The 14,537-nt window shown below is 35.6% G+C and overlaps 1 protein-coding gene across 1 annotated transcript in view; it reads right to left on the reverse strand.

Moving 5' to 3' along the window:
• Positions 1–14,537, reverse strand: part of LOC112914100 (eyes shut homolog) — a 1,106,577-nt gene that overhangs the window by 259,545 nt on the left and 832,495 nt on the right. The window contains 1 exon segment of the mRNA XM_072749029.1: positions 11,425–11,574. Within this exon segment, the coding sequence (XP_072605130.1) occupies positions 11,425–11,574 (150 nt within the window).

A 14,537-nucleotide genomic window follows, 5' to 3' on the forward strand; every position in this document is an offset into this window, starting at 1 on the left:
TTTAAAGGATTTTATTTATTTATTCATGAGACACACACACACACACACAGAGAGAGAGAGAGAGAGAGAGAGAGAAAGAAAGAAAGAGAAAGAGGCAGAGACACAGGCAGAGGGAGAAGCAGGCCCCATGCAGGGAGTATCCTGGGACTCCAGGATCAGGCCCTGGGCCGAAGGCGGCACTAAACCGCTGAGCCACCCAGGCTGCCCAGTTATTTTATTATTAATATAATCACTTAAGTATTTTTTAAAGAAAAAAATGAGAATCAATAAATTTTTCATCTAATCTTGAAGGTCCTCTACTAACGTCATTCCTTTTGATTTTGCAACATGACTTCTGGAGTTCTCATAAGGCTTAAGTAAATTTTCTAATTTCTTATATGAACATTTAATCACTTGTGTTATTTGCTTATGTCAAACCTCTGCCTAAATAATCTAAAAAGCTAAAATTCCATGGCCTTCATCTATTTAACTGATCTCTATTAGCAAGATTTCCATGATGAAGTCCATCTAGTTGTTTTTCTCCTACTTGTCCCATATTGACACCTCACATGTTTGTTTGGTTTTGGAGATGAGGTAATTATCCATCTGAAAGGCCAGTAGAGATTATTACAAGGGTATCAGAGTATCACAAAAGCATTCTAGGAGTTAAGAGTAAGGAAGAGCACTAGTCTAGACTGTCTTCTAGAGGAGGTAGGCTTATAGGAAAGATAGTGAACAATTAGGAGAAATGAATAGAGAGAACATTTCAGGGGAGAAACTGTAGCAGTAGCTAAAATGAATATGGTAGGAAAATGTAGGACTGTGTTTCGGACCATGGCTTTGGTGGAATGAGATAGTCCATGTTGGTAAATAGAGGATAAAGATGTATAGGGAAGAAGCTGATAAAGGACCTTGATTATAAACCACATAATCTGTCCTCGAAAGAGATTATGATGGAAGGACTCCTTATAGATGTTCTGATTTGAGATTATTTCCTTTTAAGAGTATTTTAAGCAGGAAAATCTGAACAACAATGAGCTATGTGGGGTGGTGGTTAAATATAAGAGATCTAAAATAAAATTGTATAGGTGAGAAAACCTTGCTTCAGTTACTATTTACATGACCTTAGAGAAATTAATCTCTTTAAGACCTAGTTTACTTTTCTCTTAAATGAGTATTACAAAAATAACTACTCCTTAAGGATATTGTGAAATTTAATGAGATTGTGTGTAAAAGTATTTATCATAGTGCCCATCATGTAGGTGCAAACTATTATTACATTGCTGTTAAGTAGTGTGAATAAATGAACTAGATTGAGATTATTATGCTAGTGAAGTTTCCAGTACATCTTTATAGATACAATCTTGTTTGTTTGGATCCATCCAAAACTTACCAGCTATGTCTATCTCACAGTCATCCAGACAGACTTCTCTCCTGCTGACATGATAACAAATTTGTTTTTTTTGTAATACAGACTTTTTTGTGCCCACTTCATGGTCTTAGCCATTTGCTTCTTATACCACATAACAGACAGAGCCTGCTCCTGGTCCAAGTTCATCACTTTCCCATCTATGAAACTAAAACGAGATGAGCTTAACAAGCAAGGAATTTCAAAAACATTTGCAGTTAACCTATGGCCCAATTAACACTGAAAAGGCAGTGACTTTCAGAATAAGCCACTGGGAACATCTCCAACTTCACACAAAATATATATTTGTTGTCCCCAAAACTTCTTTATAGATTTTAAAGATGCATTGGAATATATGCTGTGTTATCATATAGCTCTGTGAACAGCTTTTGTGTGGCATCTTTCCAAGAAATAGACAACTGGATAGTGCCTAAACCATGAATGTAAAGGAGAAATGTTGGAAGAGAGGTGAAATAATGGAGATTTTTACTTTCACTAAACATATTGTATCTCCCTTAAATATATTCTTTGAACAATATCCATGATGGGAATTTAATAAATGTAAGCTGATATATATGATATTTGAGACCTGCCTATAGATTAGAAAACATACTGCTAGTAATGTACAGGAAAATTCCACGGGGAGAAGGAATAGATATGATGTCTTTGATCTTCCTGTCCATTAAAAAAAAGGAGTCAGCACATGAAATTCAACAGATAGAGCTGTGGGAAACTTTGGAGGACATCCAGGAAATAGTGCCTAAAATAATTAAATGCTCAGAGAACAAAACCGTGAGGAAGTAAGTTTACTTAATTGGAAGGAGATATATCTGCAGAAAACTTCATTAAATTTTTTTTGAAGTGTTTTTGATGAAATGCTATAAAATAAAATAAAAAAGTAGTGAGCAATTTTTCTGGTCCTAGGGCAGCAATAGAAGAAATAGATTTATATGGATGATAAACCATAATAATAATACTAATCATTTGAGGGGCACTTGATGCTTTCCAAAAATGCTCATATAGATAACACTCATAAGAGCCTGTAGAGCAAAACAATGAGTGTTATTATCTTTATCTTTCAAAGAAAGGAGCAGACAAGACTTCTTTGTAGTTATACAGAGAATGCTTTGCTTCCTCAATTCCCTGTTTATAGGTGCTATTCTGTGCTCATTTTGAATTATAATGAACATATAAAGATCTGTCATTTTTGCCCTAAATCCAGGTACACCCAATTTGGACAGTGGTCTAAGGCCTAATGATAAATCACAAAATAGCATTATTTGTGATTATTTATGTCCATGCTGATACGCAGCTACAAAATTGGCATTTGGGGTTTTGATGTAATTAGTATTGAGTTGCTCTTCCTAAGAGTCACTGCTTCTTTAGGTGATTTGGGACAAGATTAAGTAGAAGCATTTCATTAATATGGGTGAACTCAGTCCTCTAGTTAGTAGAGTGGGGGTTAGAAGGGGTGTTGTGACATATGCCTAGTTTATTTAAAAACAGCATTACTTTGCTTATGTGTAAGTCAAACCCAAGGGTCTTGGACTTCATTAGCTATTAAGTGGTGATGTAGCCATGAGCCTCACCAGCTGTAGTGGATGCTGTGATATGCTGCCATGAGTCTCCTAGCAATGGGACAAAGGCCCAAGTCTCCTTGATGCAATTCAGGAAACTATGAACATCCCTACTCCAGAACTTCCCTTAGAGTCAGGTGAAGCCTCTGTTGCAATTGCTCTGCAATTCAACTTCTACCTCTTCTCAGTGCTGTGTCTTTCAGTGACTTACAGATGTTGTTTTGAAAAGCACTCTGTAATAAGCTTCCTGCATGCAAATCCCTACTGTCTATTTCCAAAGAACCTGATCTAAGATAATGGTTATTAAATCTTAGGGGCTAAGCCTTAACTGTAGGAATTACAGTCCATTATAGAATCTCCTTCTCCAAATATTTTTTACGAATCCGCAGGACTGCTTGCACATGTGTGTCCAAGGATCAGCCTTGCTCACTGGCAATTTCTGAAAAATTTTTAAAATATTTATTTATTTATTTTGGAGATAAAAAGAGACATGGCGTGGGGGAGGGGTGGAGGGAGAGGAATACTCAAGCAGACTACCCACTGAGCACAGAGCCTAATGTGGGGCTCAATCCCAGACCGTGAGATCATGACCTGAGACAAAATCAGGAGTTGTTGCTTAGCAACTGAGCCACCAAGGTGCCCCACTCATTGATGATTTCTGCACAAACAATCTAAAACTTCACCTTCTCTTGTGCAACGAATTCTCCACAGAGGCAATGCCAAGCTGGAATTGTGTTTCCATCATTTTCTCTGATGCTTATATACTAGAAGAGCTAGAATTTTCTTTTAGAAAATTTGCCCCTACTGCACTGTATTGGCAAAAATGAGTGTCATCGCTAGTACAAGGCAAGCAAGAGAGTGATTCTTTGCTATTTTCTTCATTTGGGAGATGGGAAGAGATTCTCAGAGCATGGGTGAGTTCATCCCAGTCTATCACATAGGATTGGAAACTTTTGCCCTCCAAATGACAGGAGCTTTATTGAGGTGTCTAGTAAGCTCTTATGTAAATTTTTATGGTATTTGCTATAGGGTTTTGTCCTGGAATCTCCTTTTTATCTTTGTAACATCTTGTCTTTGAAGGTAGGATTGGGGTTCAAATATTACTAGAAATTAGAATTAAGCCAACTATTACCAAGTTGAAAAGTAGGAGGGACCAGGACAGAATTTATACCAAATACTATAAAACAAGAATTTACTGTCTCTTATGGAGGCATTAAAATAAATTATCTGAAGAAATATTAGAAGTCTTTGTTCTACATTTATTGAGTTCAAACACTTTGGCTTAGTACCAGTACCTGTCTATGAAACTGGCTTTCAAATTTAAAAATTTAGTATATCTTTTGAAAAGTCTTAAGCTATTCTTAGAATCTGTGTTAGGTAGAACAGAGTTATAGATGTTAAATTGTAAAACAATTTATCTCAATATATATATTCTTTTTATTCAGTATATTGATGAAGTCAAGGTCAATTTGTTGAGGAAGAAGCTTGCATAGCTTCTTTTTTTTTAAATTTTTTTTTTAAATTTTTATTTATTTATGATAGTCACAGAGAGAGAGAGAAGCAGAGACATAGGCAGAGGGAGAAGCAGGCTCCATGCACCGGGAGCCTGACGTGGGATTTGATCCCGGGTCTCCAGGACCGTACCCTGGGCTAAAGGCAGGCGCTAAACCGCTGCACCACCCAGGGATCCCTGCATAGCTTCTTTTAGCTTTATTTAGAAAGTTGAGTGGCTGGCCATTTTTTTTTTTAAATAAATAGGATTGTCTATATTTTGAGGCTACTCTGTAAGAATTGTTCTACGGAAGTTAATTAAGATAAGTATGTTGTCAAGGATTGAAGCCTACCACTAAGAATAGGACTTAAAGACCTTTCACATAAAATATCTTTCTTGGTAGCTGTTTAAAGGCAGTAATCAAATATCCTCTAACCATGATGATGGATTCTATTTAGGGGGAGCTGTGGGTCCTATAGAAGCAGGTTGAAAAATACGTAGGATTTAAATCTGAATTGCCAATTTACCACTTCTTTCCTTAATAAACAAATAATCCCATGTATCTTATTTTTTTTTAACATGTTAAATCCCTTTAGCTGCCCTGTGTGGCATTTGTTTCCTGTTACTTTCTTATAATCTTGTCTTTTTAAAAAATGTTTTTATTTATTTGTTCAGGAGAGACACACAGAGAGAGGCAGAGACATAGGCAGAGGGAGAAGCAGACCTCCAGTGGGGAGCCGGATGTGGGACTTGATCCCACGACGCTTGGATTACCACCTGAGCCAAAGGCAGATGCTCAACCACTAAGCCACCCAGGTGCCCCTATAATCTTGTATTAAAAATTTTTTTTTTTAAATTTTATTTATTTATGATAGGCACACAGTGAGAGAGAGAGAAGCAGAGACATAGGCAGAGGGAGAAGCAGGCTCCATGCACCGGGAGCCCGACGTGGGATTCGATCCCGGGTCTCCAGGATCGCGCCCTGGGCCAAAGGCAGGCGCCAAACCGCTGCGCCACCCAGGGATCCCTATAATCTTGTATTAAAGATGATATGTACTTGCATTTTAGGATTACAGAGAGAAAAGGCTTTTAGGGATTGAGGTTCATTTTGCTGTATACTCTGCTACTGTACAAGAATAGTTCCAACTTAATAGCCTTAACAGTTGTAGAAATCTACCATTAACAGGGATTAAGAAAATGTGAAGCTTTCTTCAGCATACATTGATAATTCTCAAAAGAATTTCTTGGCTTTTATTTTAGTTTATTGTGATTCTCTGCATTAGAAATCACAATATTTGATGATGGTTTGCTGAAGAGCTAAATATCCTTTCACCTCAATCTTTATGTTCCCACTGTACACAATCTCCATATAATTTCTCCCATGAGCCACGGTGTTATTCTATAACATGATGTCATTGTTTATCCTCTTTGATCTGTTGTCCCTTTGGTAAATTTCTAATCTTTCTTCAAAATATAGTTTATTTCTCATGTTACAGATGTACTTGTCAACTGCTATCTTCCTTTCTCTTTAGTAGGGTCTTTGTAGTTGCTCGGAGGCCTTGAGGGTCAATCAGTTCTTGAGGGTCATCTGGCTGTCCTGGCATCTTAGCACACTAGAAAATCAGGAGTTATGGACCTGATCTTCACTTTTGTAACTTTGTTAACAGCCATTCCATTTGGACAATCTGAACTGAACTGCACAATTAAGAGGAGTAAGCATGTGATTACATAGTCAATCACCTGAAATTTTTTTATATTACAGGTTGGTTGAGTCCATAACTGACACATATTATCCAGTGAACATACTGTGTAGACTTAGCTTCACATTCAGATTATGATGCCTTTATTTAGAAAGCTCCATTCTATTTCTGCCTCACTGAGCACCAAACTGACACTTCCTTGTTTCTCAAGATATATGCAAATTTTAAATACAACCATACATGCTAGCAGAAGACTAAACCCAGACAGTACTGAAATCACCAACTTCTGGACCCACAGACTTCTAAAAGATTTTCTTAATCTTACTTAATGAAAGAAATTTGATTTTTTTAGTGGCTATTCCAATTCAAAACAAATAAGCTACATTATAACTTGCTGTCCAGCTAGTATTGGACATGATATATATGATTAGTGTATTAAGTGTGGATAAAGGATCAACAGCAATGTTTAGATATATGTATTTATGTGCAAGTCAATGTAATTATGAAGTATTATGCTGTATTTCCCATATTTAGCTACAGTTTTCCTACATTTCTTCTAAGAAATACCAGATGGAAGTGTTGATGGAAAAGATACAAAAATTAATATTGAAGTGATGAAGTTTGACCTTTTTAAGATGAAAAGCTTGCCAAACTTTCCATATTGACATGGCAACGTTTTATGAATAAATCTAATATCTTATAGATTTAGCACAGTTCAAAAGTCACCATCTGTTTCAAGAAGTGAAGGTTCTTGCTATTACGTAGTTTCTGGGCACTAAGACTGAAGGCATGCAATCCATAGCTTATATAATATTAACTATCAGGAATGTGCGAAAAACCTTTATATTTTAAAAAATCAGAGACATCAAAGACATTTGAGTTACTCTCAAAATTAGAACTGATAATACATTAAGGGTATTCTTTCTTTTTACATTAACTTGGGTAATCTCCTGATCATTCTCTGTATGGAGTTATATAGGTTAATAGTGTCCGGGCAACAAGTTGTAATACAGAGAATGTAAGTGGGGAAAAGGGAAAGCGCTGGAGGCTGATTTTGAGCACAATTGTCTTAAAGGCCTTTGATGCTACATATAGGTATTATGAGAACTTGTCATTTGTTCCTTTTCTTATTTTGCACAAGTTATTTAACACTAAATCTCATTTGATACAGTCAAAAGTATTCCGACTCAGAATTCTTTTTACTTCCCATTCTTTAAGGTTAATGCTAGCTTGGCATTACCTAAATTTATTTTCTACTTTCTTAATCAAACAATGGTAGGAAATATGCTAATTAAAAAAATAAAAAGTAGTGTGCACCTATATGTACTCACACAAGTACACAAACAACATATATACATATACTTCTACCTATATGAGGTTTTTATTGCAGAGAAATTAGAAGGCAAAAATCAGTCTATTCACAATACTCAAAAGCAGTTTTTTTCAGTTTATTTTGTTTTCTGGACCAAATATCTAACAAGGTTACATGTCAAAAATGCTTGCAATGGTTTTATCTGATGTTTGAGTTTGAGCAAGTTCTAAAATTCTTGTTGCCCAACTATTAGAAACTTCCAGCCTCTGTTCAATTGATCTTCAACCATACATGCATTCCTTTATTCTACCAGCTATTAAAAAGTTGTTGATTGGGATATGTAGTGCTGATGCTCATGCAATTCTTGGTCAAAATCCACTTGGTTTTGGCTACCCTAAGAGTTTGTTAACCAAAATGAATCACTAGATATTGGAATGTGCCTTAGATATACATGGATAATTTTACACCTCTGGATAAGTCTTTGAGAAATCTAAGGAAGGGAGAATAGGCTGTGTGGATTTAAAACATGCAGATAATAACACACTAAATAAATTACCTGAGGAACGACACGGGACTTCTTTACAGAACAAAATGCTGCATAAAGAGTCAGCTTTTGTATAGGACAGACACAAAAGGTGCCAGAAAAATTTAAGCTTCAGAAACTTAAAAAAAAAAAATATATATAGACAATTTTTCTGAACTTCTGCAAAGGAGAATAACCCTTGTGAAAACTAAGACTCTCTCTATGTGATCCCTTTCAAAATTTGTTGAAATGAAAGACAAACTGTGCATGAGTATGAATTATAATCTACCTGTAGTACTGTGATCTCTGCTCTGTTTCATTTAAGAAGAACTTCTATCTTGATACTGAATTGACCTCAATCACTACAAGTGGCTTATTCAAGTTTGTTCTATTTCTGCCATCTATCTACAGGTACAATGCAAATTTAGGAGGAAATACTCTCATGTTTATTCTCAGTGGCTAATAACAAACAAAAAATCAAGTCATCTTTTACATGTTTACCTTAGAGCTCATTCCACTCATTTTTGAAAATAAGTTCTTTTTTTTTTTAAATAAGTTCTTATCAATCATGCTATGGTATTTTATTTCCAAGAACCCTTAAATATAGAAGAAATTCCAACAACATTCATATAGTTAAAAAGGACCTTAACTCACATGCTTTTTAAGGACAAATTTGTTTTGAATTTGCAATAACAAGTATCCCATTAGAGAGAATTAGGATAGCTAGAAAGAGCTGTACAGAAAGACCCTTTTAATGCTAACTTGTGCCCAGTTAAGGATGGAGAAGTAAGAGTGGAGCAAGCAAGACAGAGAGAGAAGGTGACATAACAACTGGACAAGCAAAAGGCAGTCATAGATCAAGGGACATACACTAAGGCAGAAATGAGAAGTCTCAATGTGTGTGTCTTTCCATTTTTCCTCCACTCTGGCAGGATTCTTCTCTTAGGTGGGTTGCATCTCATCACTTTAAACTTCTCAGGGGCTTTATGTTCTCATTTATTCCTTACTTTTCTATGTAGCAACACCTCCCGCTCAAAGTCCAATCCACAATTAAACATGCTCAAATCTCTCATCTTACATTTTTCTCCTCTTGACTCCTCACCTCTCTCTAGTGACCAACTTAACTCTTTTTGTACTTTCACAGTAAAAGTTATTGAAGAGTTGCCTAGTGTATACTGTTCTTCATATTCATTACACAAGCTTAACTAATTTATATAATATATAATATACAACATATAATATAGTCCTAGGTCAGCCGTTAAGGTAACCTACTGTCACCTCATTGTCTTTGTAGGATGCTGCCTATAAGACAAAGCAGATTTGCATTTTTGTGTCAGTGGAGATATCTCTCACTTTCTAAATTTGAATAAAATTAATTGAAAGACTTGGAAAGCCCTTGGTCTTCATTTTCACTAGGGGCATCAGTATTTTTAAAAGGATGGTTTCAACTTCAGGCTACCAAAGACTGCATGGTTTGAAGACCGCCTACTGGGGATATTCACTACTTAAAGGCAAAAAAAATGAAATCATCCTTTTAAGAAAGTTTGACCGAAACAGAAATTACTTCCTACGTGATCAAATGTGCCACTGTTTATATGAAATGATTACTTTAGAAAAGATAATGTTATCAATCAAAATGCCTTTTAAACTGCTTTCTAAGTTATTCACCTTCTCGTCTGGCTCTTTTTTTTTGTGAGCAACTGCAGCCTTTTAAAAAATAATGTATTTATTTATTCATGAGACACACGAAGAGAGAGGCAGGGGGAGAAGCAGGCTCCATGCAGGGAGCCCGACGTGGGACTTGATCTCGGGTCTCCAGGATCAGGCCCTGGGCTGAAGGGGGCGCTAAACCGCTCAGCCACCTGAGCTGCCCAACTGCAGCCTTTTGTAAGAGAGATGATTAAAGTAAGAGTTAAGTCCATTGCTCTGAAAATTTGTTTTGTCTGTACACAACTCTCTGTTCCCAAAGGGTTTGCCTAATTTAGGAATAGTAATTTCATTGCCTGAGGGTAATTTCGTTGCCTTCTTGTCATAACCAACTGAACTACCCAGCCTAGACACTCTCATTTCTTCCTTCGTTCTAACATTTACTGAGCATTTTTTCTGTCGGATGCCCTGCAAACCGCATTAAAAATGAGAAGCTTACTGTCCCTGCCTGGAAGGAGTTTCCATTTTCAGATTGGTGTCAATTTTCTTGATTTTATTTGCAGAGTGATGCAGACTCTGGGAAAGCTTATTTGATTTATATGACCTTCACAGGTTAGCCAAGATTCCTGCTAATCAGACTAACGTATCCAATTGTCATCTAACATATAAACTCGACACAATTATGTTATTTTTAACTGACACAGAGTAACGTTAGAGACCATTATCACTAGATTGCTGTACTGATGAAGAATTTTAAATTCTTGGCTGCTACATGTAAATTGTGTCCAGTAATGCCCTTGGGATGTGACCATCATATTTAGACATTTCTCTCTTCTGAGTTTTCCTAATTCTGAAGTATGAATTAATTTCAAGACTGCCTTCCAAAAGTTTATATGCCCTAGAAAGACATTTCCATTTAATATTCAATTTTTTTCCCCTACTGGATTCTCTTTTTTCTGTGCAGAGTCAATGACTACCTCTGTCCCTTCCCCACCGCTACCAATTCTGAACAGCTATTTTCACTCAAAAGATATTTTGTTAAACAATTGAATTTGATATCCTTTCTCTTTTTCCTTTCCTTCCTCCCCCTTTCTTTCTTTTTTAGAAAGGGGGAGACAGATGGGGAGAGGGAGAGGGAGAGAGAGAATCTTAAGCAGATTCCCCGCTGAGCACAGAGCCCCACACTAAGTTGGGGCTCCATTGTAGGACCTGGAGCTCTGTCTCACTACCCTGAGTTCATGACCTGAACCGAAATCAAGAGTCCCACACTTAACCTATTGAGCCACCCAGGTGCACTGAATTAGATCTTAATCTCAGCTGAACCACATGACTCTTTAACCTGTTTATTTACTCCATGATATATTTTTTAAAAGATTTTATTTATTTATTCATGAGAGACACAGAGAGAGAGAGAGAGGCAGAGACTCAGGCAGAGGGAGAAGCAGGCTCCCTGTGGGGATCCCGATGCGGGACTTGATCCCAAGACCCTGAGATCATGACCTGAGCCAAAGGCAGAAGCTCAACCACTGAGCCACTCAGGTGCCCCAGGTCCATGATATTTTCAAAGAAATTGATTTTGTATATAATTTGATTGCCATTGCGTGGTATCAAATTATACTTTACTTTGTACTTTTATCCATCAAAATGAAAAAAATGATGGCAAAACAACTTTCAGATGGACCTTTATGTTTTTCTTTTCAAATGTGAGTGACTATTATACATACAAATAACATTTAAAAAATAAGGTTCAACACTATAATTCAAAGAACTACTGTGGAGGACTTACCGTACTGTGATGGGGATGAATACATTTGTGTTAATGCTATAATTAGCAGAAAGAGTCAAGATATTTTGAGAACTTCCACATCCATATTTAACCATGGGCCTTCCTTCCACAAGAAATAAATGAATAAAGTGTTGTCCAATATTCTTCTCACTACCTTTAAAAATAAACATTACATGAAATTAGTGATGAGATTTATATTTTATTCAATAATAATCATTCTCTCAACGAATGTAATCCCTGCCCTCAAAGAATAATGATTTAGTGAGATGGTAGGAATGTGATTAAATTATTCAATGTAATAATACCATATTAGGATAATACATAATTTTCTAAAGGCTGAGAATAGCATGGTGTTAACAGCATTGCCTTGATATGAGATTAACTTTCTGATTCTGTTTCTTAATAGCAAGATGATCTTATTTTGAGCCTCAGTTTTCTCATACGTTCTAATGGGCTGAGGAGAGCAAATAATTATTAGAAGTACTGTGATAATTAAAATAATAAATAAGAAGCATCTGGCACTTGTTGAATATTATATAATTTGGTTTATTATTATTGTTAATTATTTGCATTTTAATTTTAATGTCTTTCATAAAAATTGAAATGATAAAGAAATACATAAAGAAGAAAAAAGACATACTTTCCTTCCTCAAGCTCATTCTTTTATCCCACTTTGAGGTACTCCTTTCTATCATATATCTATACACATATGAATATTTATATAGCCCTAGTTTTATTTTTAAAAATGAAATAATGCTATAAGGAGCTTTATTCTTCTTTCTCTTTTCATTTAATAATGAACTTCAGACATCTATGTAAGTACATAGTTTTTAACCTTTTTTTAAAAAAGATTTTATTTATTCATGAGAGACACAGAGAGATAGAGGGAGAAACAGACTTCTCATAGGGAGCCTAATGCGGGGCTCAATTCCCTGGACCAGGATCATGCCCTGAGCCAAGGGCAGACGCTCAATCGCTGAGTCACCCAGGCATCCCATTTTTTAAACATTTTTAATTGAAGTATAATATAATAATAAATTTAAAAAAAATCACTCAAATATTAAATGTACAGCTCAGTGAATTATTATAAGGTGAACCCACTCATCCAAATACCACCAACTTAAGAGAAAGAACGTTATCTGCACTGTCAAAAGTCTTATCAATCACTTGTTTCTTCCCTCTACCAAAAGTAACCACAATCCTGATGTTTAACAGCTATGGTTAATTTTGCTTGATTTAAAATTTCATATTAGTGAGATCATATTGTATATATACTGTTGTGTCTATTTGCTTTTGCTCAATATTATGTTTGAGAGATAGCACCTATGGTAAGATTGATTTTCATTGCTTTAGAATATTCAATTGAATGAATATTTACAATCTAGTTATTCTTTTTGCTGTATATGAGCATCCTCTTTCCACCCCAGTTTTTGGTTATTATGAATGATGATGCTAATGATAATCTTGTGTATGTCTTCTGTGCTGAATGAAGCACATGCATTTCTCTTATGTATATGACCAAGAGCTAAATTGTTTATGATTAATTTAATAGCTATTGCCAGTTTTCCAAAATACCATTTTGATTTAACCCCTTACCAGCAGTAAGAGTTCCAACTGATCTAGTCTCACCATCACTTGGTATGATTGTTTTGCAGATTTTAACTACTCTGTGTTTATTTTACTGTAGCTTCCAATTTTAATTTTCCTCATACTAGTGAAGTTGAGCATATTGTCATGTTTGGTGGCTGTTTTGATATCTTCTTTTGCGAAGTGTTAGGTTTCATTTCTTGCTCACATTTCTATTTGATCGTTTGCTTTCTCTTACATTGTTGGAGTTATGTCTATGTATATATTTAATATCTAGGTCTATATACATATGTGTATGTATAGCATACAAGCTCTTTTTTAACCATATTTATTGAAAATACTTTCTCCAATTCTGTGGACTGTCTTGCCAATTTAAGAGTGAGTTTTGTTGAACATGTGGTTTTAATTTTAGCATAGGTCTATTTATTATTTCCTTCATAGTTGCAATTAATGATTTTTATGTAACCTTTAAGATATCTTTGCTTGCCTTAAAATAATAAAGCTATTTTATCTTTGGTAAGCTTTGTTTAAGATCTATACTGTACCTAGCATTGATTTTTGTACATGATATGAAGCAGGGAGTTATGGTAGGTTGGATAACAGCCACCATAATGCCACCAAAAATAGTCATGTTCTAATTGTTGCAATCTTATATGGCAAAAAGAGACTTTGAAGGTGTGATTAAATTAAAGATTTTGAGATGGGATTATCCTGGATTATCTGGTTGGGTCAAGAATTAGTTAACATGTGTCCTGCCAAGAGGGAGGTAGAGGGAGAGCTGATAATGGAAGAGGTCGAGCTATCAGACTATAGAGGCAGAGACTGAAGTGATGCAGCTACTTGCCAAGGAAAGATAAGCAACCACCAAAAGCTGGAGGAGGCAAGAACATCTTCTCATCTAGAGCTTTCAAAGGAGTACCAATTTGATTGAAGCCCTATAAGACACATTTGGCTCTTCTGGCCTCCAGAACTGTAAAGAAATTGCTCTTGTTTTAAGCCACTAAATGTATGGTAATTTACTACAGCACCCATAGGAAAACACAGGGGTCAATTGTAATTTTTTCCTCTTTTAGTTTCCAATTGATCTAAAATCATCATAGCAAATAATTCTCATTATGTATTTACTGAATTCTCAGATAATTGTAAAATATATATTTTTAATATTTTGAGATTGTCTCTTTCTTACTTTTTTCTTTTATTTGTTCTTGTGAATATACATCTTTTAAGATAAAAATTATTTAAATTAATTGTATTGTTTAAAAAATATATACCAGCAAAAGTATACTAAACCAAACTGAAATTACAACTCTTGCAAATGGCCAGCATTAGGGGCCCCTAGGTGGTTCAGTCAGTTAAGCCACTGACTCTTGATTTCAGCTTGGGTCATGAGATTGAGCCCTGCAAGGGGCTCCATGCTGGATGTGGAGTTTGCTTAAGATTCTCTCTCTCTCTCTCTCACTTTTTTAAAAGAGTTTATTTATTTATTCATAGAGAGATACAGAGAGAGAGAGAGAGAGAGAGAGGCA

The sequence above is a fragment of the Vulpes vulpes genome, chromosome 1, assembly GCF_048418805.1.
Source record: "Vulpes vulpes isolate BD-2025 chromosome 1, VulVul3, whole genome shotgun sequence".
Lineage (NCBI taxonomy): Eukaryota > Metazoa > Chordata > Mammalia > Carnivora > Canidae > Vulpes > Vulpes vulpes.